This window comes from Triticum aestivum, chromosome 7D (genome assembly GCF_018294505.1).
Source record: "Triticum aestivum cultivar Chinese Spring chromosome 7D, IWGSC CS RefSeq v2.1, whole genome shotgun sequence".
NCBI lineage: Eukaryota > Viridiplantae > Streptophyta > Magnoliopsida > Poales > Poaceae > Triticum > Triticum aestivum.
The window spans coordinates 94380150-94393260 of record NC_057814.1 but is presented as its reverse complement, the minus strand read 5'-3'; the positions used below and the strand labels follow the sequence as shown (position 1 = coordinate 94393260).

General features: G+C 44.0%; 1 protein-coding gene and 1 long non-coding RNA gene across 3 annotated transcripts; one reads left to right on the top strand and one right to left on the bottom strand.

Annotated features, from left to right (window-relative positions):
* The first annotated feature begins 710 nt into the window (after positions 1–710).
* Positions 711–4788, top strand: LOC123164669 (receptor-like protein 14). Of its 2 annotated transcripts, none has more exons than XM_044582213.1 (4): positions 711–1986; positions 2100–2258; positions 2376–2444; positions 2563–4788. In XM_044582213.1, exon 4 carries the CDS (start codon positions 2985–2987, stop codon positions 4689–4691), a length of 1707 nt encoding a protein of 568 aa, XP_044438148.1. In that variant the 5' UTR covers positions 711–1986; positions 2100–2258; positions 2376–2444; positions 2563–2984; the 3' UTR covers positions 4692–4788. Both variants share the same exon structure in this region, with proteins under 2 accessions (XP_044438148.1, XP_044438149.1).
* Positions 4789–10996: 6208 nt separating this feature from the next.
* LOC123168991 (uncharacterized) lies at positions 10997–11622 on the bottom strand. The gene is made up of 2 exons (XR_006484593.1): positions 11430–11622; positions 10997–11342 (listed from the first exon to the last, which is right to left on the bottom strand). It is a non-coding gene; the product is annotated as an uncharacterized lncRNA (long non-coding RNA).
* Between the last annotated feature and the right edge of the window lie 1489 nt (positions 11623–13111).

Below are 13111 nucleotides of genomic sequence, written 5' to 3'. Positions count from 1 at the left end.
TTCACCATAAAGCAAACACCTGAGGGCAAAATAGAGAGATATAAAGCCAGACTAGTGGCAAAAGGGTATAGTCAAACATACGGAGTGGATTACGATGAGACTTTTGCCCCAGTGGCTAAGATGAATACTATTAGAACCCTGATCTCAGTAGCAGCGAATTATAAGTGGAATCTTTTTCAGATGGATGTTAAGAATGCTTTTCTACATGGTGACTTGCAAGAGGAAGTATATATGGAAATCCCACAGGGGTTTAATAGTAAGGAGACAGAGGGTAAGGTGTGCAGACTAAAAAAATCATTATATGGACTCAAGCAATCACCAAGGGCCTGGTTTGGGAAGTTTTGCAAGGAGATCCGCGCAATTGGCTATCAGCAAAGCAATGCTGATCATACACTGTTTTTCAGGAGTAATCATGGCAAACTTACAATTCTTGTGGTTTATGTTGATGACATTGTTATTACAGGTAATGATGATGAGGGGATAAGAAGGTTAAAAAAAATGCTAGCAAAAGCATTTGAAGTAAAAGATCTTGGGCATCTAAATTATTTTCTAGGAATTGAAGTTGCATATTCATCACAAGGTATATATCTCTCACAGCGGAAATATGTTCTTGATTTACTTGTTGAGACTGGAATGCTAGACTGTAAACCTGCCTCTACACCAATTGAGGCAAACCATCGAATTAAGGCAGATATGGGTGATCTTGTTGATAAAGGTCAGTATCAACGACTGGTAGGGAGACTAATCTATTTGTCCCATACTAGGCCAGATATTGCATATGCCGTGAGTATTGTGAGCAGATATATGCATGACCCAAGATCTACACATTTAAATGCTGCATATAGAATCTTGAGATACCTAAAGGGATGCCCTGGGAAAGGAATTCTATTCTCAAATTCTGGACATCTCAGTATAGAGTGTTACACAGATGCTGACTGGGCTGGGTGTCTAGATGATAGAAGGTCCACTTCTGGCTACTGCATCTTTGTTGGAGGAAATTTGGTTAGCTGGAGGAGCAAAAAACAAAGTGTAGTGGCCAGGTCTACTGCTGAAGCAGAGTTACGGTCCATGGTCTCTGGAATATGTGAATTAATATGGCTACGCTTACTACTTACTGAACTACAATTGTACAAAGGGGGCCCTCTTCGGATCTACTGTGATAATCAAGCCACAATAAATATAGTAAATAATCCAATCCAGCATGATAGGACGAAACATATTGAAATAGATAGGCATTTCATCAAAGAGAAGCTAGATGAGGGAACTCTTCAAGTTAGCTTTGTCAACTCAGGTGATCAGCTTGCTGATGTATTAACCAAAGGTATTAGTGTTGTAAATTATATGAAATTATGTAACAAGATGGGGCTCATAGACATATTTGCCCCATCTTGAGGGGGAGTGTTGAGAGGACCTACTAGTGACATGAACAAGAATAGAGGGACGAAAATGTAAAACTCACCTTGTATATACTACTCCCGTGGAGGGATGGAAGGATAAGGTCAATCCTCAATGTTCCAGACTTCTCTTCCCTTCTTGAGCTAATCAACATTTGGTATGTGTACTTGGCTCAGTCAGTCCTCTCCGAGATTTGACCTGGCCAGTTAGCACGAGCGTGCGTACGAGCAAGGACCATGCCGCGCCCCTGCACCATGTCGCCGGCAATGGCCCTGCTACTATGCTTGGCGATGCTATCCAGTGGCGGCTGGTGCGGGGGGTGCAGGGACGATGAGAGGGCGACGCTTCTGGACATCCGCGGCCAGTTCAACTACAACTCGCCGCTGGACTGGAATAGCACAGATTGCTGCCGGTGGGAGGGGGTGAGCTGCAGCTCCCCCACAGCTCGTGTCACCGGCCTCGACCTCAGCATACTGCACAGTATTGCCTCCAGCAGAGGCCTACTCAACACCACCATGTTCCTCCCCTTGCAAGAGCTGCAGGATCTGTCCCTGAGCGGCCTCAAGATACAAGGATGCACACCCGGTGCAGGTAATTCGCCCAGACTCTCTAGATTCATCCAGTGCAGTTTTCAAACAAATTATGCTGTTCTCCGGCAAATGTTCCTTTTTCCTCATAGGCTGTTTGTTTATTTATTTCTGCAGGCTTTGAAGTATGGTCAAAATTACACAGACTAAAAGTTCTTGATTTATCCTATAATGGAAAATTAATGGAGAGTGACGTCCCATCCTTAGTCGCAATTTTATCGCTACGGTCCCTATTCCTCAACGGGAATGACTTCAGCTCCAATATGACAATACAGCGTGAGCTTTAATTTCTCTTAGCCTGAGGAGTATTTAAACTTTTTCGTAGTGATCTATTTGTGCCAGTCACATCTTCCAAATCAGTTCTCATGGTTTGGCATGCTGTTTATTGTACAGAACTGAGCATAATGAAGTTGGATACTCTTGACATAGGCAATAATGATATCAAAGGCACCATACCTACAGGTAAATCTTTTCGGAAAAAATATCAAAAAAGTAAATGATGCATCGTATGTGTACAATTACAATACCAGGATGGTGACATGGTGCATTAAATAATAATCACTAAGTGTTTTCATTACAGATATCTGCAACATGAGAGATCTTCAAGTGTTATATCTCAGTGACAATCTTTTATTTGGAGAGATTCCTTCATGCATGCAAAATCTGACTTCTCTCAGAATTCTCGGTCTGTCGGAAAATAGTAGATTAATATTAAAGTTCCCCTCTCTTATCTTTGCAAAACTCACATTGTTGGAGAAACTTTCACTCGTAAATAACTCTCTTGAAGGAGTTCTGTCGCTGAGTTCCTTACAAAATCATAGACAATTGACTAAACTGGAACTTGCAAGCAGTGGTAACGACTTTCATGTGCAAACTGAGAATCCAGCAACAAATTTGCCAGCTCAGATTCAGGTTCTAGTGCTGCGAAATTGCAACCTTAATGGCAATTCAGGCATCATACCAAGTTTTTTGTTGCATTAACATAAACTAGAGTCGGTCGATATGTCTAACAACAACCTAAGTGGTAACTTCCCTTCATGGTTGATAGAAAATAATGTCAACCTATCACACTTAGTTCTGGGTAGTAACTCCTTTGAAGGTCCTCTTCCTCCATCCAAAGTACACACCAGTTTGCAATGGTTGGATGCATCTTCTAACAGGCTAAGCATATTACCTGTTGACATCAACACCACATTACCAAATCTGAGTTACATATCCTTATCAGGGAATTCTTATATGGGCAACTTTCCTTCTTCCTTTAGCTACATGAATAGTCTACAGTATTTAGACTTGTCATACAACAATTTCTTAGATGACATTGCGGCTGCTTTTGTTGGAAATATGTCAAACATCATTGGTCTAAAACTCTCTGGAAACCATTTCTATGGTTCGTTCTCTCCAAACATACTATTACCTGCCATTAAACATCTATTGCTCAGTGATAATGAAATTGCTGGGAAAATTCCTGAGAAGTTATGTGGCAGTCTGATACTTATGACATTTGATGCTAGCAATAACAAGTTGACCGGCCCGCTCCCTACTTGCATATCCGCACTCTCAGAACTTGCCATTTTGAATTTAAGAGGGAACTCATTGGCTGGATCGATTCCGTCGGAAGTATGCGACCTGCAAAAGCTTGTGTTTCTTGATGTGTCAAAAAACAACCTTTCTGGTCCAGTGCATTGCTTACCGGATCTACGCTACCTTCATATGAGTAGAAACCGATTAAATGGAACCTTTCCTATTCCATTGTACTTGGGAAATAATATCTATACAATGGATCTCCAAGAAAACCAATTCAGTGGTGTCCTTCCAAAGCTGATAGGGAAGTCCTTCCCAAAGCTAAAAGTACTGTTATTAAAAGGCAATATGTTCGAAGGGACAGTTCCAAATGATATATGTAGTTTGAAGTATCTGCGTCTACTAGATTTGTCTCATAATAGACTATCAGGGCAGCTACCTTTATGCCTGAACATTATGGGATCCGATGACAGTTTATTTGATTTCCAACCTGGTTTTGGAACTTTTCCTGTCTTATTCAATGTCATTGGGCTGCCTGATCAAGAGGAATTCATGACCAAGGGCAGGCAGGACAAATACAGGGGAAACATACTCAACTACATGACTGGACTTGATTTCTCTTCGAACCAGTTGAAAGGATCCATTCATGAAAGTATAGGTGGCATGAAGTGGTTAAGGGCATTGAATTTCTCGGAAAACAAGTTTGATGGATCAATACCACAGTCCTTATCTAATTTAAGTGATCTGGAGAGCTTGGATCTCTCGCACAACAACTTGGCAGGCCAAATACCTTCAGAGCTAGTAGCATTACAGTCCCTTGCGGTGTCAGTGGCATGCAACAACCTTTCTGGTCCTACACCGGGAACAAAGGGGCAGTTCATCACATTTGATTTGAGCAGCTACGAAGGCAATCCGTATCTCTGTGGCCCACCATTGAAAAAGAGTTGCTTTGCGACGCCGTCGATTCCTGAGCTCGAAGAAAATGGAGAACAGGATGATAAAGTTGGTCATATCATACTGTTTGGTTGTTCGGCGATGTTCTACATGGTTGGTTTCTGGACATCCTTGGGTGTACTTTACTTTAAGACAAGCTGGCGACGGTCATGGTTTTCTGTTGTGGATAGGTTCGGTGATTGTGTACTAGTTAAGTTTTTTGTATTCACAAAAAATATTCGGAGCACCAATTGACCTTTCTGCAGGGGGCCAAATAATTCATCATGTGGCCAATTTTGTGTGATACTAGTAGAACAACTCAATTCAACGGTTGCAGAACTTATTTAAAATATTTCTGACTGATAAGTCTTGTATTAAGGTTCTGATGTTCTATGGCCACGTTTTTTTGGTTGGTCTTAACAGTGGACTCTCAAGATGTGAAGTGGTTTGGAACTGGTCATTGTGATGTCCTGATTGGAACAAGAAGGCGATGCTTTTCCAAATCTTGGACTAGGTTAATCTTAAGCCACTTTCTTAGTCATTGTTATCTGCAACTAGTAGGCATAGGAGCGGCGGCGCGCCGCACCTGTGGTGGAGCCTATGCATGCATCTACGTTGTTTTTTTATTTTAAAATAAGAGAAGGAATGGCGGTGGGTTTGAGGTCCAGCTGGCCACGTAGAAATCTTTGTACTCTTTGATCATTGTACGATCAAGGTAGTTTAGAAACAGAGTAAGAAACATCCTCAATTCATGCACATGAAAACTCAATACCTGCATTACAGTTTTAAGAACCTAAGAACAGAAGCAAATAAAAACTAAGAAAAATAAAATCCGTGAAAAAGATATAGGAGGTATGTAATCATGCATTTTGAAATACAATATTGTCTTTTGAAATTCGGCATATCGTGTCTCTGGAGGAAATATGCCCTAGAGGCAATAATACAGTTATTATTTATTTCCTTATATCATGATAAATGTTTATTATTCATGCTAGAATTGTATTAAGCGGAAACATAATACATGTGTGAATACATAGACAAACAGAGTGTCACTAGTATGCCTCTACTTGACTAGCTCGTTGATCAAAGATGGTTATGTTTTCTAGCCATAGACATGAGTTGTCATTTGATTAACGGGATCACATCATTAGGAGAATGATGTGATTGACTTGACTCATTCCGTTAGCTTAGCACTCGATCGTTTAGTATGTTGCTATTGCTTTCTTCATGACTTATACATGTTCCTATGACTATGAGATTATGCAACTCCCGTTTACCGGAGGAACACTTTGTGTGCTACCAAACGTCACAACGTAACTGGGTGATTATAAAGGTGCTCTACAGGTGTCTCCGAAGGTACTTGTTGGGTTGGCGTATTTCGAGATTAGGATTTGTCACTCCGATTGTCGGAGAGGTATCTCTGGGCCCTCTCGGTAATGCACATCACTTAAGCCTTGCAAGCATTGCAACTAATAAGGTTGTTGCGGGATGATGCATTACGGAATGAGTAAAGAAACTTGCCGGTAATGAGATTGAACTAGGTATGGTGATACCGACGATCGAATCTCGGGCAAGTAACATACCGATGACAAAGGGAACAACGTATGTTGTTATGCTGTTTGACCGATATAGATCTTCGTAGAATATGTGGGAGCCAATATGAGCATCCAGGTTCCGCTATTGGTTATTGACCAGAGACGTGTCTCGGTCATGTCTACATAGTTCTCGAACCCGTAGGGTCCGCACGCTTAAAGTTTCGATGACAGTTATATTATGAGTTTATATGTTTTGACGTACCGAAGGTTGTTCGGAGTCCCGGATGTGATCACGGACATGACGAGGAGTCTCAGATGGTCGAGACATGAAGATTGATATATTGGAAGCCTATGTTTGGATATCGGAAGTGTTCCGGGTGAAATCAGAATTTTACCAGAGTACCGGGAGGTTACCGGAACCCCCCGGGGGCTTAATGGGCCATAGTGGGCCTTAGTGGAAGAGAGGAGAGGCGGCCAGGGCAGGGCCGTGCACCCCTCCCCCCTAGGCTGAATAGGACAAGGAGAGGGGGGCGGCGCCCCTTTCCTTCCTCTCTCCCTCCTCTTTCCCCCTCCACTCCTAGTCCAACAAGGAAAAGGGAGGGAGTCCTACTCCCACCTCCTGGCGCGCCCCTCCTGGACGGCCGCACCTCTCCCCTTGCTCCTTTATATACGGGGGCAGGGGGCACCCTAGAGACACAACAATTGATCGTTTGATCTTTTAGTCGTGTGCGGTGCCCCCCTCCACCATAGTCCACCTCGATAATACTGTAGCTGTACTTAGGCGAAACCCTGCGTCGGTAGAACATCATCATTGTCACCACGCCGTCGTGCTGACGAAACTCTCCCTCAACACTCGGCTGGATCGGAGTTCGAGGGACGTCATCGGGCTGAACTTTTGCTGAACTCGGAGGTGCCGTGCGTTGGGTACTTGATCGGTCGGATCGTGAAGACGTACGGCTACATCAACCGCGTTGTGCTAACGCTTCCGCTTTCGGTCTACGAGGGTACGTGGACAACACTCTCCCCTCTCGTTGCTATGCATCACCATGATCTTGCGTGTGCGTAGGAAATTTTTTGAAATTACTACGTTCCCCAACAGTGGCATCCGAGCCTGGTTTTATGCGTTGATGTTATATGCACGAGTAGAACACAAGTGAGTTGTGGGCGATATAAGTCATACTGCTTACCAGCATGTCATACTTTGGTTCGGCGGTATTGTTGGATGAAGCGGCCCGGACCGACATTACGCGTACGCTTACGCGAGACTGGTTCTTCCGACGTGCTTTGCACAGAGGTGGCTGGCGGGTGTCAGTTTCTCCAACTTTAGTTGAACCGAGTGTGGCTACGCCCGGTCCTTGCGAAGGTTAAAACAACACCAACTTGACAAACTATTGTTGTGGTTTTGATGCGTAGGTGAGAACGGTTCTTGCTAAGCCCGTAGCAGCCACGTAAAACTTGCAACAACAAAGTAGAGGACGTCTAACTTGTTTTTGCAGGGCATGTTGTGATGTGATATGGTCAAGACATGATGCTAAATTTTATTGTATGAGATGATCATGTTTTGTAACCGAGTTATTGGCAACTGGCAGGAGCCATATGGTTGTCGCTTTATTGTATGCAATGCAATCGCCCTGTAATGCTTTACTTTATCACTAAGCGGTAGCGATAGTCGTAGAAGCATAAGACTGGCGAGACGACAACGATGCTACGATGGAGATCAAGGTGTCGCGCCGGTGACGATGGTGATCATGACGGTGCTTCGGAGATGGAGATCACAAGCACAAGATGATGATGGCCATATCATATCACTTATATTGATTGCATGTGATGTTTATATTTTATGCATCTTATCTTGCTTTGATTGACGGTAGCATTATAAGATGATCCCTCACTAAATTATCAAAGTATAAGTGTTCTCCCTGAGTATGCACTGTTGCGAAAGTTCTTCGTGCTGAGACGGGTGTGATAGGCTCTACGTTCAAATACAACGGGTGCAAAACAGTTGCACACGTAGAATACTCAGGTTAAGCTTGACGAGCCTAGCATATAACAAATATGGCCTCGGAACTCGGAGACCGAAAGGTCGAGCGTGAATCATATACTGGATGTGATCAACATAGTGATGTTCACCGTTGAAACTACTCCATCTCACGTGATGATCGGACATGGTTTAGTTGATATGGATCACGTGATCACTTAGAGAATTAGAGGGATGTCTATCTAAGTGGGAGTTCTTAAGTAATATGATTAATTAAACTTAAATTTATCATGAACTTAGTACCTGATAGCATCTTGCTTGTTCATGTTGATTGTAGATAGATGGCCCGTGCTGTTGTTCCGTTGAATTTTAATGCGTTCCTTGAGAAAGCAAAGTTGAAAGATGATGGTAGCAATTACACGGACTTGGTCCGTAACTTGAGGATTATCCTCATTGCTGCACAGAACAATTACGTCCTGGAAGCACCGCTGGGTGCCAGACCTGCTGCAGGAGCAACACCAGATGTTATGAACGTCTGGCAGAGCAAAGCTGATGACTACTCGATAGTTCAGTGTGCCATGCTTTACAGCTTAGAACCGGGTCTTCAACGACGTTTTGAACGTCATAGAGCATATGCGATGTTCCAGGAGTTGAAGTTAATATTTCAAGCAAATGCCCAGATTGAGAGATATGAAGTCTCCAATAAGTTCTACAGCTGCAAGATGGAAGAGAATAGTTCTGTCAGTGAGCATATACTCAAAATGTCTGGGTACTGCAATCACTTGATTCAACTGGGAGTTAATCTTCCGGATGATTGCGTCATTGACAGAATTCTTCAATCACTGCCACCAAGCTACAAGAGCTTCGTGATGAACTATAACATGCAAGGGATAGATAAGACGATTCCCTAGCTCTTCACAATGCTAAAGGCCGCGGAGGTAGAAATCAAAAAGGAGCATCAAGTATTGATGGTCAATAAGACCACCAGTTTCAAGAAAAAGAGCAAAGGGAAGAAGAAGGGGAACTTCAAGAAGAACAGCAAGCAAGTTGCTGTTCAGGAGAAGAAACCCAAGTCTGGACCTAAGCCTGAGACTGAGTGCTTCTACTGCAAGTAGACTGGTCACTGGAAGCAGAACTGCCCCAAGTATTTGGCGGATAAGAAGGATGGCAAGGTGAACAAAGGTATATGTGATATACATGTTATTGATGTGTACCTTACTAATGCTCGCAGTAGCACCTGGGTATTTGATACTGATTATGTTGCTAATATTTGCAACTCGAAGCAGGGGCTACAGATTAAGCGAAGATTGGCTAAGGACGAGGTGATGATGCGCGTAGGAAATGGTTCCAAAATCGATGTGATCGCGGTCGGCACGCTACCTCTACATCTACCTTCGGGATTAGTTTTAGACCTAAATAATTGTTATTTGGTGCCAACGTTAAGCATGAACATTATATCTGGATTTTGTTTGATGCGAGACGGTTATTCATTTAAATCAGAGAATAATGGTTGTTCTATTTATATGAGTAATATCTTTTATGGTCATGCACCCTTGAAGAGTGGTCTATTTTTGTTGAATCTCGATAGTGGTGATACACATATTCATAGTATTGAAGCCAAAAGATGCAGAGTTGATAATGATAGTGCAACTTATTTGTGGCACTGCCGTTTAGGTCATATCGGTGTAAAGCGCATGAAGAAACTCCATACTGATGGAATTTTGGAACCACTTGATTATGAATCACTTGGTACTTGCGAACCGTGCCTCATGGGCAAGATGACTAAAACGCCGTTCTCCGGAGTGGAGAGAGCAACAGATTTGTTGAAAATCATACATACAAATGTACGTGGTCCGATGAATGTTGAGGCTCGTGGCGGATATCATTATTTTCTCACCTTCACAGATGATTTAAGCAGATATGGGTATATCTACTTAATGAAACATAAGTCTGAAACATTTGAAAAGTTCAAAGAATTTCAGAGTGAAGTTGAAAATCATCGTAACAAGAAAATAAAGTTTCTACGATCTAATCGTGGAGGAGAATATTTGAGTTATGAGTTTGGTCTTCATATGAAACAATGCAGAATAGTTTCGAAACTCACGTCACCCGGAACACCACAGCGTAATGGTGTGTCCGAATGTCGTAATCGTACTCTACTAGATATGGTGCGATCTATGATGTCTCTTACTGATTTACCGCTATCGTTTTGAGGTTATGCTTTAGAGACAGCCGCATTCACATTAAATAGGGCACCATCAAAATCCGTTGAGACGACGCCTCATGAACTGTGGTTTGGCAAGAAACCAAAGTTGTCGTTTCTTAAAGTTTGGGGCTGCGATGCTTATGTGAAAAAGCTTCAACCTGATAAGCTCGAACCCAAATCGGAGAAATGTGTCTTCATAGGATACCCAAAGGAGACTGTTGCGTACACCTTCTATCACAGATCCGAAGGCAAGACTTTTGTTGCTAAATTCGGAATTTTTCTGGGGAAGGAGTTTCTCTCGAAAGAAGTGTGTGGGAGGAAAGTAGAATTTGATGAGGTAATTGTACCTGCTTCCTTATTGAAAAGTAGTTCATCGCACGCCTATACCAATTAGTGAGGAAGTTAATGATGATGATCATGGAACTTCAAATCAAGTTATTACTGAACCTCGTAGGTCAATCAGAGTAAGATCCGCGTCAGAGTGGTACGGTAATCCTGTTCTGGAGGTTATGTTACTAGACCATGATGAACCTACGAATTATGAAGAAGCGATGGTAGCCGCGAGCAGTTGGCACACGGTGTCATGACCGTCTGCACCATTGGTAGGTTAAGAAATGGGCCGCGCGAAAGACTGAGGAGAGCGCTCACATGTGGTTGGTTGATGGACGGAGCACACTCCAAGCAAATCCCTAGTCTCTAAATATGAAGACTCGCGGGTTTGATATGAAGCGATGGCGACTCTCTTAGAGCATTATTTTTGCTCAAAATCGTCATATTAATGATTATAATGACGATCGAGCCAATACGATGACTCGGAGTTGCTCTAGTACCACAAGATGGGTGTCGGTCACGGTAGAACTTCCGCTTAGAATTAATTTGGAGAGCGAACATGCAACATGTCTGGGTCGTAAAGGCTTAGCTCAGATTTCTCTGCTTTGACTCTTAGCCGTCTGATCATCATCAACAAAACAATATATATCATCTAGTATAGGTGGTTCTCGTGGAAGGGATCCTCGCAGCAACCCCCAGGGTCTTGCGGTGAGGCGCAAGTGCCGACGTAGTTGCAGGCGGCGGCGGTGGCGGCGGAGGGACGCCGTCGTCGCTGCAGCCTGGGCAGTACTTCGACCTCGCGCCTGATGCCCAGGGCGCCGGAGGTCGTTGCCCCTCGCGGTTTCCGTCCAGAGAAACTGCGTGCATGCACACGTCGATTGATCAATCCGGCGGGGCATACATAGAAAGAAGTGATTAGTTGTTTGAGGAAAACGCATATATACCTTGGACCGCTGCCGAGCAAGCCAAGGAACAGAGTAGGAGAGCCAGCAGCAGCAGGAGGGCGACGCTGCTGCGGGCGAGCAAGGAAGAAGAACGCTCCATCCTCGTGTGATCGTGTCCAGCTTCTCTGTTGGCTATTCTCAATATCTTTGTTTTATAGGCAAGGAACTATTCGCGCAGAGAAGGTTGTCTGGCGATTAGTCTTGGATTCGTATGAGACTCCACGGGATTATAAATGGTCAGAGTCGTCCCTCGGTCAACATGGTGTGCTGTAGTGATAGGCACTCGTGTGTCTACTGTATACCGTGTGCCCATGTGTGTGTACTGTTGTCTGTAATGGCCTGAGCGTGATGTGTGAATGCTGCGTATTTCTCCAAATAAATGTTGTCTCCTGTCACAACTGTGAGGAAGGGACAGCCCACTTACCAGCGATGGAGAAAAAAGACGCGAGTGCTGTGTTATATTAGAAGAACTTTAGCAGAGTCGTTATAATTGTTTGATTGTCATATTAACCGCTATTAAAATGTTTTTGATAAAAAAATACTGCTGTTTTAGTAGAGTCATCATCCCACCCCCGACCGACATAATTTTTAGAGGGCGCTTCAAACCTAGCCCCGAGCCTCCATATCTGACGGTTGTGGGGATATTTGGAGCTCACACCAACCCAAAAATAGTTTCCCACCCGCTGCTCTTCCCGCCCGCCCTGCCGCCTCCTCTTCCTCGTTGTAGCACCGTCTTTGACTGCTTTCGTCTGTCCTTGGTCCCTGCAGACGACGTGATGGGTGCTGCCTCGGCCCTCGTAGCCTAGTCGATCTGTTTGGAGTTGGATCTTACGACTTCAACGGTTGTTGTGCCTCTTGTGGCGACAACCGCTCACCATCGCCTTGGCCAGGACCTCTTCCACCCCGCTAGCGATGGTTCGACGGAGAGGTGGCAAACCCTAAGCCACCATGTGCAACCGCCGACCTTCTCCCCCTCGTGTCGCAACAGTCCTCAGCGAAGAATCCGAATAGACGGCCTCCCTGCACTGTTGCCCCTCATCCCTTTGTCCCAACAGTATGCGAAACTAGGGCACCTTCCGAGTTCGACGCCGGATCAGAAACGACGATGAGGTAAAAAAGACATCATTTGCCTTGTATTTGGTTTTTTGTTCATTCGATTGAATGCGACGTGTCCATGGGAAAATATTGGCAGTTGTGCAATGCTTGTGATTTAGCGATGATTTATGATTTTTTGGGGGGAGGGGGGGGGGTTCAACGAGGAATCATTTCTCTAGAGTATGGATGGGTGATACCTGCAGGACAAATGATTTCGATCTTGAGGGTGCATCATTTTCGCATTTGGAGAATTGGATGTGTCTGGCTGAGATACGGAATATGGTCAATTCCAACCTTTTGGTTCATCGAGGAAGAAAGCCAAGGAGCAAACTTTACCCCGAATGAGGATATTGCTCTTGTCTGGGGATGGCTAGATATCTCTCTTGATTTCGTCGCCGGAAAATACTAAACAAGCGCAAATTATTGGAGGCACATCGAGGAGCATTCCAAACACCGTCTTGGGCATAAAACGAAACACACCCTCAAACCTCTCACAAATCTATTGGGTATGATTCAAGAGATGTGCAACCGTTGGGCGGATAGTTTGGAGCAAGTGAAGCACGCTCCTCTAGAGGTATCCCCATTGA

Coding starts and splice junctions, on each gene's coding strand:
- LOC123164669 (XM_044582213.1), top strand. CDS start 2,985: ATGTCTAACAACAACCTAAGTGGTAACTTCCCTTCATGGTTGATAGAA.